This window comes from Acinonyx jubatus, chromosome B3, assembly GCF_027475565.1.
Source record: "Acinonyx jubatus isolate Ajub_Pintada_27869175 chromosome B3, VMU_Ajub_asm_v1.0, whole genome shotgun sequence".
Classification (NCBI taxonomy): domain Eukaryota; kingdom Metazoa; phylum Chordata; class Mammalia; order Carnivora; family Felidae; genus Acinonyx; species Acinonyx jubatus.
The window spans coordinates 98216361-98237276 of record NC_069386.1 but is presented as its reverse complement, the minus strand read 5'-3'; the positions used below and the strand labels follow the sequence as shown (position 1 = coordinate 98237276).

Here is a 20916-nt window from a genome sequence, read left to right as displayed (position 1 = left end):
TTCATTCTTTTTCATAATTGTTTCAGCTATTTTAAGTCCTTTGTATTTCCATATACATTTTTATTTTAAAAGTATTATTTATTTATTTTGAGAGGGAGAAAGGGAGAGAGAGAGAGAGAGATGGGGAAGGGGCCGAGAGAGGGAGAGAGAACCCCAAGAAGGACATGCACTGCCAGTTCAAAGCCCAGCATGGGGACTCAAACACATGAATTGTGAGATCATGACCTGAGTAGAAACCAAGAGCTAGGTATTCAGTTGCTTGAGCTACCCAGGACCCCTTTCCACTTACATTTTTAAATCATCATGGCAATCACTACCAAAAAATCCTGAGATTTTAATGAGGATTGCATTGAATGTATAGGTGAATTTGGGGGACAAATGACATCTTAATAATAATGAGTTTTCCAGGGTCCACTTTACCATTTGCTTAGGGCTTCTTTAATTTCTCTCAGTAGTGGTCTTCTTTTCATTGTAGAAGACTTGTACATCTATTATGACATATATTTCTAAGTATTTTAATTTGTGGTGCACTATTTTTATTTCATTTTCTAATTGTTTTCTGTTAGTATATAAAATATAGTCATATCATGCAAGCTTCTTAAATTCACTTATTAGCTACAACAATTTTTTGTTGATTTATTAGGATTTTGTACATAAACAATCATATTACCTACAAATGTTTCTTAAATTCCATGTATGAGTGAAATTATATGGCATGTTTTCTCTGACTTATTTCACTTAGCATTATACCCTTTAGATCCATTCATGTTGTTGCAAATGGCAAGATTTCATTGATTTTTATGGCTGAGTAATATTCCATTGTATATACTTATACCACATCTACTTTATCCATTCATCAATTGATAGACACTTGGGCTGTTTCCATGTCTTGGCTATTATAAATAATGCTGCAATTAACATGGGGTGAATATATCTTTTCAAACTAGGGTTTTTGTATTCTTTCATATTCTTTAGATAAATACCAGTATTTTTTTGTATTTGGGGGTAAATACCCAGGATAGGATTATATGGTATGGTAGTTCTATTTTAAATTTTTTGAGGAACCTCCATACCGTTTTCCATATGGCTGCACCAGTTTGCATTCCCACCAACAGTGCACAAGTTTTTCTTTTTCTCCACATCCTCACCAGCATTGGGCATTTCTTTTGTTGTTGATTTTAGCCATTCTGACAGGTGTGAAGTGATATCTCATTATGGTTTTGATTTGCATTTCCTTGATGATTAGTGATGTTGAGCATCTTTTCATGAGTATATTGACCATCTGTATCTTTTTTTCAGAAATGTCTGTTCATGTCTTCTGCCCATTTTTAATTGGGTTATTGGGGGGGGTGGTTCTTGGTGTTCTTTCTTTGTAATTTTTAAGTCTTTTTTTTTTCTTACCTTACTGCAATGTTTAGGGCCTCTAGCACAATGGCCATGATAAGAAGTGAAGTATCTTCTTGTCCTAGGGAGTAATGTATCTTTCTTCTTCCTCTTTCTTCCTCTCTCTCCTACAATGGAGGCAATTTTATTTCTCTCCTTCCAATTCTTCTTTCTTTCTTCCTTTCCTTTCCTTTCCTTTCCTTCCTCCCTCTTTCTCTTTCTCCCTTTCAAGTAATCTTTATACCAAATGTGGGGCTTGAATCCATGACCCTGAAATCAAGAGTCACATGGTCTACCAACTGAGCCAGCCAGGCATGGAAGTAATCTTTCAATCTTTCATTATTAAGTATAATGTTGGCTATAAATTTCTTATAAATGTTCTTTGCTATATTGAGGAATTTCTCTTCTTTACCATATTTTGCTAAAAGTTGATTTTTAAAAAAATCATGGTTGTTGAATTTTGTCAAATCCTTTTTCTGCATTTATTGAGAGGATATGATTTTCTCCTTTACATTGTCAATAAGGTTTATTATGTTGATTTAAAAAATTTTAACATTTATTCATTCTTGATAGAGACAGAGTATGAGTGGGGGGAGGGGCAGAGAGAGAGGGAGACAGAGAATCTGAAGCAGGCTCCAGGCTCTGAGCTGTCAGCACAGAGACCAATACTAGGTTCAAACCCAAGAACCATGAGATCGTGACCTGAGCCAAAGTCGGCTGCTTACTCGACTGAGCCACCTAGGCGCCCTTATTATGTTGATTTTTGAATGTTTAATCAATGTTGCATTCTTGGGATAAAAAAATTTGGTCAGGATGTGTTATCTTTTATGCATAGTTTTGGATTTGATTTGCTAATATTTGCTGTTATTTTTCATAATTACTTTTTCCTTTATTTATTTTTTAAATGTTTATATATTTTTGAGAGAGAGAACATGAGCAAGAGAGGGGCAGACAGAGAGGGAGACACAGAATCTGAAGAGGTTCCAGGCTCTGAGCCGTCAGCACAGAGCCTGACATGGGGCTCAAACCCACTGACCGTGAGATCATGATCTGAGCTGAAGTTGGATGCTTAACTGAGCCACCTAGGCGCCCCTTTCCTTTATTTTTAACAAAAATTTTTTAGATGTTTATTTTTGAGAGAGAGAGAACACAAGTGGGGTAGGGGTAGAGAGAGGGAAGGGGACAGAAGATACGAAGTGGGCTCTGCACTGGCAGCAGAGAGCCCAATGTGGGGCTCGAATTCATGAACCATGAGATCATGACCTGATCTGAAATCTTACACTTAACTGACTGAGCCACCCAGGTGCCCCCATAATTACTTTTTCTGAATTTGGTATCATTTAGTCCTCATAACAACCCTATGGGATGGGCATTATTATTACCCATTTATGGAGAAGGGACATAGGCACAGCTGGTATTGAGATGTACTCTCAATCACTTCGTCACTGTCTCTAATTTGTTAATGTTGCTTTCATGCTCTAGTATGTGCTCAATTTCTAAAACTGTTCCTTAATAAAAAGAAAGTGTATTCTGTTGTTGGAAATTTTATTCCTTGAACGATCACTGTTTGTATGCCCTTATATTTAATATATTTAAATTTTTATGTTCCTTATATTTTTCAAAAACAGAAGTAAAAATGGAAAATTCATGACTATGTGGAAATTTAACAACACAGTCTTGAACAACCATTGGGTTAAAAAAGAAACCAAAAGGAAAATTAGGCCATATTTCAAGGTGTATTAAAATGATGTTACTTATAGCTTTTCATATATGGCCTTTATTATGTTGAGGTAATTTTCTTTTATTCCTACTTTGTTGAGAGTTTTTATCATGAAAGAATGTTAAATCTTGTCAAATGCTTTTCTGTATCTATTGAAACGATCACATAACTTTATCCTTTATTCTGTTAATATGGTGTACTGCATTAATTGATTTTTCTATGTTGAACAATTCTTGCATCCCAGAGACAAATCCAACTTGGTGTATGATCCTTTTACTGTGCTCTTGGATTCAATTTACTCATATTTTCTTGAGGATTTTTACATCTATATTTATCTGGATATTGGCCTGTAGATTTCATGTATTGTCTTTGGCTGGGTTTGGTATCAGGGTGATGTTGGCCCTATAAAATGAGTTAGGAAATGTTTTATTTTTAAAATTTCTTTTCATATTTATTTATTTTTGGGAGAAAGAGAGACACAGCATGAGCAGTAGAGGGGCAGAGAGAGGAAGACACAGAATCCCAAGCAGTGCTGACAGCTCAGAGCCCGATGTGGGGGTCAAACTCATGAACTGATAATGACCTGAGCTGAAGTCAGATGCTTAACTGACTGACCCACCCAGGCACCCCAGGAAATGTTCTTTTCAATTTTTGGAGGGAGTAAGAAAAACTGTCATGAATTTTTTAAATGTTTGGTAGAATTCTCCAGTGAAGCCATCTGAATCTAAACTTTGCTCTGTTGGTAGGTTTTTGATTACTGATTCGCTCTCCATACTAGCTATAGGTCTTTTCAGACTTTTTATTTCTGTGGCATCAGTTGTAAAGTCTCTTCTTTCACTTATAATTTTCTTTTCTTTTTTTCTAAATTTCACTTTTTTTTCCTGTAGTTTTCTATTCTCTATTTCATTTATTTCTACTCTGATCATTGCTATTTCCTTCCTTCCACTAACTTTGGGCTTAGTGGGTTCTTTTTCTAGCTCCTTGAGTTGTAGGTTTAGACTGTTCATATGAGATCTTTGTTCTTTGTTAATGTAGGCATTTATCACTACAGACTTCTTAGTGCTACTTTTGTTCACATAAGTGTGGGTATGTTGTATTTTCCTTTGTTATGAGATATTAAAAAAATTTTTTTTAATCTTTATTTACTTTTGAGAGAGAGTGAGTGAGCAGAGGAGGAACAGAGAGAGGGGGAGACACAGAATCTGAAGCAGGCTCCAGGCTGTCAACACAGAGCCTGATGTGGGGCTTGAATTCATGAACTGTGAGATCATGACCTGAGCCAAAGTCGGACACTTAACCGACTAAGCCACCCAGAAGCCCCTGTCATGAGATATTTTCTAATTTCCTTTTTTATTTCTTCTTTGACCCAATGGCTGTTCAAGAGTGTGTTAATTCCCAAAGTTGTGAATTTTCCAATTTTACTCCTACAATTGCTTTTTAATTTTCATTTCATTGTGGTCAGAAAAACTTGGTTTCAGTCTTGTCAAATTTGTGAAGACCTATTTTGTGATTTAACATGTCATCTACCCTGGGGAAAGATCCATATGTGCTTGAGAAGAGTGTGTATTCTGCTGCTGTTGGGTGAAATGTTCTGCATATGTCTGTTAGTTTCATTTGGTGTATAGTGTTACTCAAGTGCTTTGTTTCCTTTTTGAACTTCTGTCTGGATATTCTATCCATTATTAAAAATGGGGTATTGAAGTCTCTTACTATTATGCTATTACTGTCTATTTCTTCCTTCAGTTCTGTTAGTATTTGCTTTCAGTCTATATGTATTCTTAAATCTGAAGTAAGTTTCTTGTAGACAGTATATAGTTGGGTCTTATTATTTTCAACTCAGTTAACTCTAAATGATTTGATTGGGGAGTTTAAACCATTTACATTTAAAGTAATTATTAATAATGATTTACTATTGCCATTTTGTTGATATTTTTCTTAGTCTTGTTATTCTTTGGTCTGTCTTTTCATCATTTGTTATTCTCCTTTGTGATTTGTTGATTTTTTTTGTATTGATAAGCTTTGATTCCTTTCCCTTTTACTATTGTATAACTTCTATAGGTATGTGTGAGTAGTTACCTTGGGGTATACAAAAAATATAACAGTTTATTTTAAGCTGATAATAACTTAAGTTCAACTGTATACAAAAACTCTATACTTTAACTTCTCCCCCTTAACATTTTTTTGTTGTACCACTTTGTGTATCTTTTTAACATTTTTATAATCATTTTTTCCTTAACATTTATACTGGAATTAAAAGTGATTTAATCGCCACCATTACAATAATACAATTCTATATTTGTCTATGTATTTATCTTTACATGAGTTTCATAATTATGCTATTATGTGGCTTTTTACCATCCTTTTGTTTTAACTTGAAGAATTCTCTTTGGCATTATTTTGCAAGGCAGGTATGTATTTTGTAAGGCAGTTGATGAACTCCTTCAGCTTTTGTTTATCTGGAAAAGTCATTATTTTCCCATTTTTGAAGGATATTTTTACAAAGTAAATACTATTCTTTGTTGGCAGTTATTTTTCTCTCAGCACTTTAGATCATCCCACTTTTTCTGGCCTGCAAGATATCTGTTGAAAAATCTGTTTACAGTCCTATAGGGATTCCCTTGTAAGTGAAAAGGCTCTATTCTTCTGTTTTTAAAAATAATTTTGGCTTTTGACAACTTGATTATAATTTGTCTTTCTTTGGATTCCTCTTTTTTAATAATCTTCTGGCTTCTTGGATCTGGATGTCCATTTCCTACTCCAGATTTGGGAAGTTTTCAGCCATTATTTCTTTGAATAAGCCTTCTGGTCCTTTCTCTCTTTCCCATCTAGGACTCAATGCATATACTGGTCTGTTTGATGGTGTACTACAAGTCTCTTTAGCTTTGTTCATTCTTTCTCATTCTATTTTTGCTCTTCTGACTGAATTATTTCCAATGACTTGTCTTTGAGTTCATTATCCTTTCTCCTGTTTGATCTAGTCTGCTGATGAACCCTCAAATGAATTTTCACATCAGATTTTGTGTTATTTTCAGCTCCAAGATTTCTGTATCATACTTTTAAAATCTTTTCTAAATGTTTATTTTTGAGAGAGAGAAAGCATGAGCAGGCTGACAGGGGGGATTTCATAATCAGAAACTTGGTGTCTTTCATTAATTTGGGCAAATTCTAAGTCTTTATTCTTTCGAAGAATTTCTCTGAAATTCCAATTAGACATATAATGGACCTGTTCATTCTATTTTCATTCTCCCTTAATCCCTGTTCATAGTTTTGATTTTTTATTTTTCTGAGCTATATTCTGGGTTATCTTACTTTCAGATCTTCACTAATTTCTTTGTTTAATCTGTTGTTTAACCATTCATTCCAGTTTTTAATTTTAATATTTTTAATTTAAAAATGATTTCCAAATGTGCCTAAAGTTTTAAAGTCATATATCAATACTTTTTACTTTCTTAATTCACATAAAAATTTTGTTATGTATTTGATAATTCTAACATCTTTAATCTTGGTAGTGTAGATTCTGTAGTGTAATTTTTCATCTTATGCTTATGTTCTGTGAAATTTTATCTGTTAGGATTCTGGGTTTAAGGTATACTTCTCAAGGGGCACCTGGGTGGATGAGTCAGTTAAGTGTCCGACTTTGGCTCAGGTCATGACCTCTCAGTTCAGTTCCTGAGTTCAAGCCCTGCATCAGCCTCTGTGCTGACAGCTCAGAGCCTGGAGCCTGCTTTGGATTCTGTATCTCCCTGTCTCTCTGCCCCTCCTCTACCTGCACGTGCTCTCTCTTTCTGAAAAATAAACATTAAAAAAAAACTTTAAAGTATACTCGTCAACAAATGATTTGCATGTGCTCCTTCCAGGTTCTTGAGGTTACTACCAAGCCAGGATACCAATAAACTACATTTTCAGTTTGGGTTTTATTTTTTTCTCCAAGTTGACAGAAGTGGTGTGAACTTGTGTGAGAATAAATTTGCCATGCATTCTCAGGAAAGACTTTTCTTTCCCAATTTGTACCTCCATCACCCAAGACCAAGGCAGAGAGAGGCACAAAGCCCATCATCAACCTTTGACAAAATGCTTATTTTTCATAGTCCATTCACTGAAGATATACACTTTGAGAATTCTGGGATTAAGTTGGAGGGAATGAAGTCTCTGATTAGACTTTATCACAAGGTATTGCTTCCAATGTCACCTTCCCAGACCCCAACACATAAAATTAACATCCAAGCTTTAGGCCAGCAGGAAGCAGCTAATAACCACCTCCAACCCCAAGGCAAACATCTGTGTGGTACTTTAACATTCTGCATTCACTCTGTGCGCGTGCGTGTTTTTTTGTTTTTGTTTTGTTTTTTACCTCTGAGGAATTTCTTCACTTCTTTGAAAAAGACTGAATACTCTCTGCAGCATTTTAAGGTATTTTTCTGAATCTTTGTTCAGCCAGATGGTCCTGGTTTCTACTTCTATAAACTAGGAGCTGAGGGTCATATGTTGAGAATGAAGGGGGAAGAAAGAGTTTGCTGGAGAGGGCAAAGGTTTGAAATGGGGGAAAGTGGGAAAGCAAATAGTAAAGTACTAAATAATGAAAAGTTGGTGGTGACCATCAGAATATATTATAAGGATCAATCACTTGATAAGACTTTATAGCCTTTGGCTATATGATAGCTTTACATCTGATGCACAGCCATTTAACCTTGGACAAATCACACCCTGCTTGTATCTACCTGTATCATGGGGGTTGTGAAGACAAATGTTACAAAATCCAACATTGAACTAAAACCACTATTTCCAGCAAATAGTAACTGACTCATGATGTGAGACTTGTTTTACAGACTTTTCTATTTAATAGATTTTGTTGAAACCAAATTAGCAAAGTCCTAATTACTATGTGCCATTTACCATGATATAAAAATAGTATTGCTAAGCAAAACTCAGATATATTAAAGTGGTTTCATTACTAATATTTTACCTGTGGTAACCAAAATGAACTTTTATCTAGTTATGTCACAATAATCCAAAAGAATCTTGGCATTCATACCATAAGCAAGCTTTTCAGTAGAAAACATAAAGACCTTAGAAAGTACATAAATAATTTACTTCAAATGTTCACCAAAATGAAGTTAATGTCCAAATTTTAGATGGCTAAATATTTTCTAGATTTGGCCTTTTCCAGATTGTCATTCAATAATATATTCATCATTGTTCTAGCTGCCATGAGATAAAAATATAATAAAGTAACTTATCCTTAAAGAATTTCCATTTTTGGTGGTGGAATGCTTTTGTGAGAAATCACAAAACATTATAACGACACCCTAGTACATGTAAGTTTAACTACACACTATTTGACCTAACATCGGTATTTGGAAGAATGTATTCATTGTCAGGCACAATGATAGCATCCATGATTGTAGGAGTTTAATTTTCCTAAATTTAATTTTCCTGGTTGTTTTGGCATTGTGATTAGGTCACCATATTTTATCCCAATTAAGCAACTGGCAATCATGTTACAAAACTGCAAGAAAAAAATGTTAACATGGGCCTTGAAGATGAACTCGTTGATTCTGGGGTATATAACAATACTCCAAAGATAGTATACTATCAACTCTCATCTTAAGTGCTTTTACTTGTTCCAGTGGTAGGTAGCATCTTTTTATCAGATAATCTATTTTAAAGACTAAAGTCTTCCCTGGTAAAAGTGCAGGAGTGTGAACCTTTTTTTGGTAAAGTCCCTGTTCTATTGATCATGCCAGAAAAAGTTTAGTAGGTGTTTTTAGATTAGTGTACAGTTTTTTTTTTTTTTCCCCAACTATCTGCCTCCAGGAGGTTAAGTTGAAAAGTCTAGTTATTTCAAAAGGGCTACTTGTCCTTATCTCAATTCCACTCAAGTGTAGTCAACAAAAGAAAGAGTGATTTAGGTAGTTTCAACTTTTTGAAAACTGAATGAGTTTTAGACGAACCACCAAAATGCATTCAAAGTAGTAATGGTTGTTTTTCTAACTTTATTTTTATATTGCTCCATGGTTCTTTGTAACTAAGTCCTTAAAGTTAGAATGTTTTTAATCAGTGAGAAATGTATGCAACAAGTGCTTTAAAGAGGCTGACAGTAAGATGAAATTGGCATTTAATGACAGCAAAGAGAGTGATTTGGTAATCAAGAAGTACAACTATTCAAACAGGTATAGGATCTTTTGGTAAAAAAAAAAAAAAAAATCAAATGTCAGTTACGTTTTGTTATTTGCCACTACATAGGCTTTCCCTACCATCCTTCTACAATACCAAGAACTCACTGAAAAAGCTTCATTAATTCAGAAGGATCAATTGAAAGTGTACTTCTAATAATGTAAATTCAAATTCTCTTTTAAATACAGATTCCTCTGGATTTTTTTCTAATGAATAAGGAAATGGTTTTTGGTCAAGATATCTTTCTCAGTTGAAAATTTGTTGTTTTAAGTACAGTTATGTGTCTTAAATTTGTTAATTTCATTATAAAAAGAGAAGCATAGACAATCTATAATTTTAGGAGACACTCCAAAAGGAAAAAGCTTTGATCTATCTTCTTTCTGAATTACAGTGTCTTGGTTTATTGTGTTTTACTGCTTTTTGAAAAGTACATCACACAAACAAAAGATTCCCTTAGCAAGACTTTTAGACTTTTAATTCTTCCTCATTTAGCTTGGAACATCAGCAATTAAAAGTATGAAAACCCAATCTAGATATGATGCAGTTTATGCTGTAGAAGCATACTTTCATAATTTTGAACTTCACTATAGACGCTTTTACTATCGTGATAGTATTTAGCCACTTTGTGATTACCTCAAGGTGAGAGGTATGACTGGGAGAGGGCACAAGGGAATCTTCTGGGGCACCAGAAATGCCGTCTGTCTTAGTCTGGGTGCTGGTAACACGAGTGTAGGCACGCATAAAATTTCACCTAGCTGTACACTTAAGATTTACGCCCTTTGTAGCATATCTTATATCTAAAAAGGTAAAAAAAAGGTAAAAAAAATGAGTATTTGGCTACTTTATGAAATGCTTAATATTTTTACAGTGAATTATTAATATGATTTTATAAGTCCAAATGTATAGGGGAAAAACAAATTATCTGATGATCATGGCATACGAATTGCTAGTCTCTTTCAGGTAAATTATATCTGAAGCTAGAGTAAAACAAATGAGAGGTCTCTGGTATTCTATCAGAAATGGTGTCAGGAAGAACACAATGTATCGATTTAACTATAAAGGACAGAAGTGTTAAAACAGAAGCTTAAACAACAACTAGGAGATGAGAACATCATCAAATAAGTGACATGACTACGGCATGATTATGTGATTTATGATTATCCATGCTTTTTACTTTTGCTTTTTACTGTTTCGGTTTTGTCGTTATATTGCTTGGACTTCCAAAGGGTGGGGAAGGAAAAGAATTCAAGTTAAATTAGTTTTGTTTCTTATTTTCAACTGTTGTTTTCAGTGTGGTAAAAAGCTGAAGTTATGACTGTAATTTTAAAATTATGCATTCTACTTCCCCATCTATTATGGGAGAAAAGAGTTGGTTTACACAGGGAATATAAACAATCTGCCTCAAATGTTTTTTTTTTTTTTTTTACTTTTGCACAGAACTATGTTAATTCTCATCATCTCCAAAAGCCTTTGAGAGGATTAGCTGCATAGACCAATATTGTTCTATATTAGTCAGTATTAAGCATATGATGTCACCTTGTTTCCACCCCTCCTCAAGCCTTTTTTTTTTTTGGTGGGGGAGGGGAAGGGAGAGTTTTTGGGGAATTCTCAAAATTCTGTGGCTTAAATTCCACTAGCTGACACACATGATTGACAACCTTCCACTCTCAAACCTGTTTGAAATGGGTGAAATACCTAAGCGCTGCAGAACAATGCAACCCAACCAGCAATTCCCCATAAAAGAGAAAGGGGGTGTGATTAGGTTCCAGCTATTAAGTTATTGCAAAAACAGTTTAGTGGTTTGTTTCCGCAACAGTCATAGGTTAAGCTCGTATTTTCTATCTTAATTAGCTCTAAATAAACCACTAGAATAGAAGAGGTAGGATATATAGCCAAAGCATGGAGCAAGTGGGGCCAACATTAAGAGCGTTACGGAGGTCTTTATACAGACCCTCGGCATCGGTTATCGATCATTAACCCTGCTGGGGAACTTATCGAACGGAATTTGTGTGAGGCTTATCGAGCCACAGGAAAGGAGATGCAGGAGGGAATATAAGCTTCTAATAAAAGAAACGCAGCAACAATAGCAGAGGAACAGCTCTGCCTGGTGACGTAATGGCTGGCAGCAGTCCAGCTTCAGCAGAGCTGCTGCTACCTCAGCATCCAACCTCTCTCAACACAGTCCAGCTTTGGCGGAGCTACCGGGGCCGCTACTTCTTGCGATGCCACTTTGTTGGTGCCACCAACACCTTACCTCGGAGGGCCAAAACACCGAACAAAGGGTTGTCCTGTTTCAAGTTGTCGGAACCCACACTCTCACTCACTCAACCCCGCCAGCCTCTGAGAAACCGAGTCAATCCGCTTCTTAAGTTTAGGGCGAGAACACTGGCGCACACTCCAGGCGTGCCTCAGTTTCCCCAAGCTGCTCTCGGGTCCGCCTCTCACTGTCCGATTCCCCCCTCCCCCCGGCCCTCAGCCCGAGTTGATCGTAGCGGCCCCGCTCACCCGCCCGGCCCCGCATGCCCGTCCTCCCGCCTTACCTCCGCCAGGTAGAGGTTGAGGAGACAGAGCGTGGAGAACTGGAGACAGGAGGGGAAGCAGTAGAGCAGCCAGTGGGGGAAGAAGTGCAGGTGAGCGGGCGGCCGGAGCAGGGGCAGGGAGCCGCTGAGCGAGAAGGCGGCGGAGAAGAGGGTGGTCCTGAGCGCTGCCCACAGGAGACAGAGGAAGAGGCAGAGGCTCTGGTAACTCAGCCGCCGCTCCCGATAGAGGAGCAGCCGCCACAGCTGCAGGTAGGCAAAGGCGAAGAGCGCGGCGTAGAGCAGGGCGTGCAGGATGCTCAGCGCCAACTGCACCGAGCCCGGCACCGCGGCGCCTGAGGCGGCAGCGACGGCGCCTCCGCCTCCGGGCGTCGAGGGCTCGCGGCCGGCCGCCGGACCCGGCACAGGCACCCTCATGAGGGGGCTGGGGAGCGGGCGAGAGAGCGCGGGAAGGAAGAGGCCGGACTCGGAGCCGCCGTCGAGGGGGAGAAGGATTTCCCCCTTACCCCCCACCCACCCCAACCTCCAACCCCAGGAAGCGCCGTGACAGGACCCGGAGCCCCGCGCAGAGCAGCCGCGGTTTTCCGGACCCCGCCTCCTCTCCCCGCCCGCCCCCCCCCCTCTGGGGGTCTCGGCTCCTCCTGCTGCGGCTCCGCTCGGTAGCTGCAAAAAACAACTCTCGGCTGGAGACAATCAGCTGAGAAACCCGAGCATTTGAGGCGCTCGCTCCGCACCGTGGGCTCGCGCCGATTGGCCCAGGTGGGCACGCCCCCTGCGCGCTGCACTCGGAAGGCCACGGGCCACAGGACCCGTCGCTCGAAGGCTCTGAGATCTGATTGGATACCCACTTTCCTCGCCTTCTCCCTCCCCTCCACTCCCCACCCACACTGCCGATTGGCCCGGCAACTACACGGCCAGCTCGCGCCGGCGGGAGGACTCGGTAGTCGCCTGTCACCTGGGGCGGCTTTCGCTCCGCCCCCTGCGCTTCCCATTGGTTGGAGAGGCCGCACGTAGGGAGCACGAGGAGAGGGAGGAGCCTTGGGGGTTGTTTTTTTTTGTTTTTTTTTTTGCTTTGCAGGTCGACCCCTCCGTGCTGTGGTGGCAGTAAGTGTGAAGGGCTTGAGTGCTGCGCTCTATCTAGTAGGTGGGCGCATCGGTTAGCCGCTGCCCGCCAGAGGGGCACGGTGCCGCCTTCTGCCTTTTCTTCACGTGGCGGCAACTGTTGGCTGCGGGAACAGTCCGGGTCCTTCCGGGTAGGTCTGGCCCGCAGGTCTCCGCAGGTAAGTGGCAGCGCTGGTCCCTCAATCGAGGGGGCTGTGGTTTCCGCCAGCACGGATGGGCCGCACCATCGAGTTCTGGAGTTTGGCTTAGAAGGGGCCTCGCCCGGATCCTTCTGAGGGCCGCTTTGCTTTCTTCTTTTTTCCCCCTGCATAAGCGGCGAGAAAAACATGACCCCTTTGTGGGGAGAGAGGATGGAATGAGAAGGGTGAAATGAAGCTTGAAGCAAAACATTTCCTCGGCAAATGTCTCTTAAAGGAAGAGGGGTATTAGGATGAGATGGAGGTCCAAGCGACAAGTGAGTAGGAGGAATGTGGGTCTTTGAAAGTTAGAATTTGGAAAGATGCTCTGGACATAAGTTTAGAGAAAAAAGGCAGAAAGAGAACTGTAAGTCGTTGATGAACGTACTGTCTAGGAAGAAGTAGAATAGCTTGTACTTCTTAAATTCCACACGTATTCCTTCAAACCTTAGTCCTGTTTTCGGTGGACGGTGGCGCTACTCTTGGGCCTCAGGAGGTGCAAAACAAATGCTGTGTTATTACTGCAAATAAGTGAGGGAACTTCCAACCTGTAATGGACTGACATGACATTGCTGACTTTTTCTTTTTTTCTTTCTTGTGTTTGGTAATAAAATGAGCAAAGTGACACAAAATGATGTATTTTCCTTAGAATGAGTGGCACATCACAGATTCAGTATCCCGTGAAAGACACTGCTACATGTACTGGTTCCACCAACTCTGCCTGCCCTAACTCACCATACTTTGTCCTAATGTTTTGTGCAAGAGGAGTGTTGCTACCTTCTTTCCAAGCTAAGTGATCTTCAGGGAACTTTAAAGTCCGTTTTGTACTACAGATTCTGGGACAGTGGTTCACCCAGGCGCCAGATACTGGTGTGTTTTGGATTCTTTATAGGACAGACTGTGATAGACGTTCAGGCCTGGCACAGTTATGTGGATCCCTCAGATGCAGCGGAGCAGTCAGCTGAGCAGGCTGTTCATTGCAGCCTAGAGTAGTGTACAACTTGTTGAAAGAAATTAATAGGTCTAATCCAACATCCACACTTTAGAGAAGGATCTCATGTTTATTGGAATTTACAAGATACTTACGAGAATGTGGTTAGGGCACTCACACAGTTCTTTTTGAATTGCCACAGAGTGTTTATGGCAGCAGTGAGTTAAAGTGAGTTAAGCAGTTATGTGCGTAACTGCGTAAATTAAGCATGAACTCAGAGTTTGGTGATTTTAGGCACTCATCACAATCAGGGGAACCTCTTATTCCCTGACATGCCTTTTTTTTTTTTTTTGTATCTTCCATAATGATGAGGTACCTGTTTCAGTTCACAAATAGACTTTCACCATGAAAGTCTGTTTCTTTTATATTTTCTACTCAGAGTTATAGTAAACAACATCAGGATAATACCCATACTAGTTTTACTATGAAATAGTTTTGTGAAATTTTTTATCCCAGAGCAAGTCCAGATAGCTGTCTCTTTTCTTCTTCCTTTTTTGGGGGTGCATGATGGGCATGCAGTTGGGGCAGATAGAGGTTTTTGCCCCAGCTGCCATGAAGGGGCTGTGAAGTGGAGAGATGTTGAGTCTTTTTTTGGCCTGCACCGAGTCTTAGCTGATAAACTGCACTGAGAACTAATCAACATTTTATTTGAGGCTGGTTCAGTGAGCAGGTTTTCTCTAGTAGCAGCATTAAATTGTAAGCTAATTTTTGCCAGAATGTTCTTACAGGAAGTTTGTAAGCATTATATGCTCCATTTGTTGCACAATAAAAAATGTGTCTTTTCCAAGAGAATGATGCCCACAGATCTTGGTATAATTTGTTTAATGTTTACAGTTGTTAATTTCCTCTTTTTCTTGCGTGGGAAACCATTAGTTTTATTGTTAATCATAAGGGAAATTTGAGTCTATAAAGGGGAAACTAACCAAAGTCTTCTAGAAAAACTTGCTGCTTGATACTCTAAAATATGAAAGTGTTCAAATGCACAATGGTTGAATATTGTTCTAGAAGGGTACATTATTCTAGCACAGTGGTCTTCAAACATTTAAAAGGAGAACTTTTTTTCCAGTATTATTATAAATAGGACCCAATCCCAAAGTGGGAAGAGTCACTCACCAGCTGCTCCAGCTGTGGAACACATGAAGGCAGATCCTTCCTCCTGCCCTCCCTGCAAGGAGATGAGTTTTCCTGTTGAAATTTTTCCTCCTCATTGCCCCCTGGGGGCTCTCTCAGTATTCAGGTGCTGAACAAAATTTTGATGCATTTTATTTGCAAGCTTTAGCTCTTTTTGTACTACAGTCTCATTGTTCCATGCTTACAGTGTTTGTCATACTTTTGTATTTGACCTTAATTCTCACATTTTTTCCAACTTTAAATGACTTGTGCAGGCATACGTGTCTAGAGTTTAGGGATGAGGCAAAACTTACCTCTTGCATACCAACTCTGATTAGTGCTGACAGGAACATTATCCTGATGAAGTGAGGGGACCCTCCAGGCTCTAAGGGTAGGAGTCTGCATGTAGTTGGGAGATGTGTGTACTATTGGCAAATATTTGCCTATGACTTCCGCCTTCTTTTAGTATTGACACCTGTTGTGGTTATAGTCCATTGCATTTGAAAGAGTCCTCTTCTCTTTTAGAATCTTCCCTATAGTGAAATTGGGTCAATTTCCTGTGAATTTTTTTTTTCTTTAACATTTATTTATTATTGAGAGACAGACACAGAGCGTGAGCAGGGAAGGGGTCAGGAGAGGAGGAGACACAGAATCTGAAGCAGGCTCCAGGCTCTGAGCTGTCAGTGCAGAGCCCGATGCAGGGCTCCAACTCACAAACTGTGAGATCATGACCTGAGCCAAAGTCAGTCGCTTAACCAACTGAGCCACCCACGCGCCCCAATTTCCTGTGAATTCTTTCACATTTTCTGCTTTAAAAATCTAGTGTATGTATTTATGTTCAAGTCACTCTCCCCTTAGCTATTATTAAAACCGATAAGGCTAGGCTGGGTTATACTGTAATAACAACCCCCAAACTTCAGTGGTTTAAAGCAAGTGTTTAATTTCTGCTCTCTCTGGGTTATCTGGGAGCTTTGCCTTATGTTGTCCTCTTTCTGAGACTTGGTTCAACAGAGAAGGCCTCATTTTTTTTTTCATTTTTAAAAAATTTTTATTCATTTTTGAGAGAGAGCACAAGCTGGGTTGGGGCAGAGAGGCGGGGGGGAGGGAGGGAGATGGAGAATCTGAAGCAGGCTCCAGGCTCTGAGCTGTCAGCACAGAGCCCGAAGTGGGGCCCGAACCCATGAACTATGAGATCATGACCTGAGCTGAAGTCAGATGCTTAATCGACTGAGCCACCCAGGTGCCTGAGAAGGCCTCATTTTGAGTGTTATCATTCATTATAGCAGAAGAAAAGTGAGTTGTGATTCATGAAATGTATATATTGACTCTTTCTTTAAAATTTTTTTAATGTTTATTTCCTAAGAGAAAGAGAGAGACAGAGCATGAGCGGGGGAGGGGCAGAGAGAGAGAAAGGGAGACATGGAATGGGAAGCAGGCTCCAGGCTCTGAGCTGTCAGCACAGAGCCCGACGTGGGGCTTGAACTCATAAACCATGAGATCATGACCTGGCAGAAGTTGAGTGCTTAACTGACTGAGCCACCCAGACCACCCCCCCCCCCCATGTATATTGACTCTTTTTTTAAAAAAAATTTTAATGTTTATTTATTTATTTATTTATTGAGAGAGGGAGGGAGAGAGAGAGCATGAGCAGCGGAAGGGCAGAGAGAGAGGGAGACACAGAATCCTAAGCAGGCTCCAGGCCTCTGAGCTGTCAGCACATAGCCTGATGTGGGGCTTGAACTTATGAACCACAAGTTCATGACCTGAGCCAAAGTTGGATGCTCTACCAACTGAGCTACTCAGGCGCCCCTATGTTGACTCTTAAAAGCTCCCAGAAGTTACATATGTCACTGGACATTTCATTGGCCAAATCAAGTCACTTCCTATTTCAAGGAAGTGGAGAAGTACAATTTTAACATGTGTAGAGAACTAGAAACATTTGAACAATCCACCATGTTTGTCAACAGATATTCTCCTTCTTACATGTAATTCATCTTTGGCCCTTCCCAATGGATATACCCCTCAAATCCCATTCAATCACTGTACCAAGCTCAACAGTCCAGGATCTCTAAGTAATGCCCAGTAGTGTTAATGTCTTAGGACATTATAAATTACCTGTTTCCCACCTCCACTTGGATACATAGGATAGTGTAGGGACAAATAACTATAATACATGTGCCAATTTGGAGAGGGGAAGAATGGAAGACATACACCAGACTTTAGACTGTAGCAACTTTGAAATATCACTGGGCAGATATTGTTAGGGCTTTTGTTCTGTTCACTGGTTTCTCTAGGTCAGTGCTTCTCAAACTATCTGCTAAGAATGACCAGTTTTTTAAAATTCCAATTTACTTTGAATTTTTGTTAAATACAATAAAAATGAATTATAAGAAAAATAAAATGAAAACACCTAGCACATGACAAGCCTGTTAAAAATTTTTTAGATTCATAAAACACAAAACTGTGTAAAAAGGACTATAAAAACTTTTTGACATTTGTTCTCAATTTCTTTATCTCATTATTGTAGACCAGTATCGAATAGTTCATATTCTGGCATATGCCCTGGGGCATAGTTCTCCATGGTCCTTGGCTTTACTCTGCAAGAGGTCTTTCCGTCTTTATTATCTTTGGCCACATCTGAAGTTGGCTTTGGATAGTATGGCCCCTTTCCATGGCTGAGCAGCTTGTCAGCTTGCTCTCTTACAGTAGAAGGGTGGGGGCTAAAGGACTGTGTAAGTATTAACCAGCTAGTCTCTTGGATGGCAGTGGTTCTTTGACTACCTTTCTTTGAATATCTTATTAAACATAACCAACAGCAACTATCACATAGTGTTCATCTTCTGACTACCAGCCTCCTCTCTTAGGGCCATAAAGAGGTTCATTAGCCACACAAGCCTGGTGGCTTGTGGGTACATGCTCATTATAAATTCATTAAGTATGTGTCACCTCCAAATTATTATAGTGACCGTTTCAGCAAATGTTTTGCCACTCCTTACTGTGGATTGCCAAGCTCCAGTCTCTGATGAAAGTTTCCTTGATTAGATCCTGAACGGTCCTTGCTTCTTGGCCTCTAAGCCAATGTTTTGGGGTTCTTGTTAAGGTAGCACCTCATTCTAGTTTGTATAATAGTGAAGATAAACTAGATTATGCTGTAGTGATGACCCCTCAAATCTCAGTAGCTTAAGGCAATAAGGTTGATTTCCTCCTAAGTCACATGCTAATTGCAAATCAGTGAGGGTTCTCTGTTGTGCTCATTCTGGGACTCATGCTGAGGAACAGCCACAAATTGAGCATTTTTAATGACTGTGACAGAAGAAAATAAATCCTGCCCTATCACACACTGGCTATTAAATTGTTGCCTGAAAGAAACATGAGCTTTTGCTTACATTTATTAGCCAGATTAAGTCACACAGTGGGCACAGCTAACTCACTACAGGTGGGAGGTGCAGGAAGCTAAGTGTAATCTCAACTTCTACAGAACTGGAACTATTTACCCCATACCAATGAACTACTACACCAAGGTACCAATGTCACATTTCTCAAGGTATTCATCTCTTTATTGATATTTAGATTTTGAATCATTAAGTATTGTTTTCTATTCTACCTTCTACCTACTGGAGGGAAAAAGTCACCGAGTACCTTTTGTATCTTTGCTTTTACTCTCTTCTTGCTGGTCTTCTCATTCCCCACCCTTTCCCATCAAAATTTCTCTTCTTTTTAATTTAAAGATATTTTTATGTGGAGAACATGTCTCTGGGCAAATGCATTTTATTTTCCATGCATGTGAAATGAACAGTCTTCTGTGGCCCAACAAGGATAGGTTGGATTAATATGAGTAGAAGCTATGGAAGATTTGATTACATACAAGTAACAACTTTAATTCTTATTTTATTTTATTCCAGTGTAGTTAACATACAGCATTGTATTAGTTTCAGGTGTACAGTGTAGCAATTCAACAATTCCATATGTTACTCAGTGCTCATCCAGATAAGTGTATCCTTAATCCCTTTCACCTGTTTCATTCCCCTGCCACCCTCCCCTCTGGTAACTCTTTGTTCCCTGTAGTTGAGTCTGTTTTTTGATTTGTCTCTCTTTTTTTCTTTGTTGTTTTGTTTTATTTCTCAAATTCTGCATGTGAGTGAAATCATATGGTATTTGTTTTTCTCCTACTTACTTGCTTAGTATTATACCCTCTAGTTCCATCCATGTTGTTGCAAATAGCAAAATTTCATTGTTTATTTTGGCCGAATAATATTCTATTATGTGGGTGTATGTATGTATATATATGTATGTATGTACATACTTACATATGCATACCACATTTTCTTTACTCATTTACCTATGGATGGACACTTGGGCTTCTTCCATAATTTGACTATTGCAAGTAATGCTGCAGTAAACATAGAAGTGCATATATCTTTTTATATTAGTGTTTTCATATTCTTTGGGTAAATACCCAATAGTGCAATTACTGGATCATAGGGTAGTTCTATTTTAAATTTTTTGAGGAACCGTACTGTCTTCCACAGTAGCTTCACCAGTTTGCATTCCCACCAACAGTACATGAGGGTTCCTTTTTCTCCACATCCTTGCCCATAGTTGTTGTTTTTTGAGCTTTGATTTTAGCCATTCTGACAGGTTCGAGATGACATCTCATTGTGGTTTTGATTTGCATTTGCCTGATGATGAGTGATGTTGAGCGTATTTTCATGTGTCTGTTGGCCATCTGTGTATCATCTTTGGAGAAATGTCTGTTCATGTCTTCTGCTCGTTTTTAAATTGGATTACTTGGGGTTTTTTGTTTTTTTGTTTTGTTTTGTTGGTTTTTTTTTGGTTTTTGTTTTTTGGGTTTTTTTGGTGTTGAATTGTGTAAGTTCTTTATATATATTTTGGATACTAACCCTTTCTTGGATATGTTATTTGCAAATCTTCTCCCATTCAGTAGATTGTCTTTTAGTTTTGGTAGCTGTCTCCTTTGCTGTGCAGAGCTTTTTATTTTGATATAGTCCAAATAGAATGACTTTAACTTTTCAATCAAAATGAAAAGGTATTTAAAGAGTCAGATGGTTTTATATAAGACTTCAAAAGTCCCCTGGTGTCTTCCCCCTCCAATTTTTTATTCCTTAGGGGGAATTATTTCAATTGTTCCCTATTTCTTTTGGCATTCATCTTCCTATTTCCAATAAACTTGGCTTTTGGTCTTGTGAAAGTGAAGATTTATCTCTTTTATTTCTTTTCCCACACTAATTGTATGTTCCCTTACTTTCTTTCTCCCCATCCTCTGAACTGTGGTTGTCATAGATTTGGTTAAATCATTATTCAGTGTTTATTTTATTAAGACCTCATAAACTATATTTCTGGTTGATCTCTGCAATATTGTCTGCTTTAAGTAATTACTTAAATAATCAAATTTATCAAAGATGGAAAAATTGCAAAGGTTATAGTTACTAATGAATTCCTATCCCTGAAAATATGTATGTCAGAATAATCACCAACATCTCTAATTGACCAAATGCATAGTACTTCAACATCTATAATTTCATTTGTCCAATGAGATAGATGTGGGAAAGTATTCTAGCACTGAATGTGCAGTTAGACCTTTTACTGCTACAAAATTCATTCTAGGGGAAAAAATAATGTGTTAACCCTACTGCCCAATTTAGTGTTAAAATAACTGAATTATAACCACAAGTCCAGGAAAAA

General features: G+C 38.9%; 2 protein-coding genes across 7 annotated transcripts in view; one reads left to right on the top strand and one right to left on the bottom strand.

Annotated features, from left to right (window-relative positions):
* Window positions 1–12326, bottom strand: part of GPR137C (G protein-coupled receptor 137C) — a 61724-nt gene extending 49398 nt beyond the window's left edge. For both annotated transcript variants that reach the window (XM_015080084.3, XM_027065716.2), the window contains exon 1: window positions 11818–12326. In XM_015080084.3, coding sequence (XP_014935570.2) covers window positions 11818–12231 — 414 coding nt within the window. In that variant the 5' untranslated portion in view covers window positions 12232–12326. The remainder of the gene's footprint in view (window positions 1–11817) is intronic.
* Window positions 12327–12953: 627 nt separating this feature from the next.
* Window positions 12954–20916, top strand: part of TXNDC16 (thioredoxin domain containing 16) — a 143016-nt gene continuing 135053 nt past the window's right edge. For all 5 annotated transcript variants that reach the window (XM_053224461.1, XM_015080118.3, XM_015080117.3 and 2 more), the window contains exon 1: window positions 12954–13094. The gene's annotated coding sequence lies outside the window, so the exon portion shown is untranslated. The remainder of the gene's footprint in view (window positions 13095–20916) is intronic.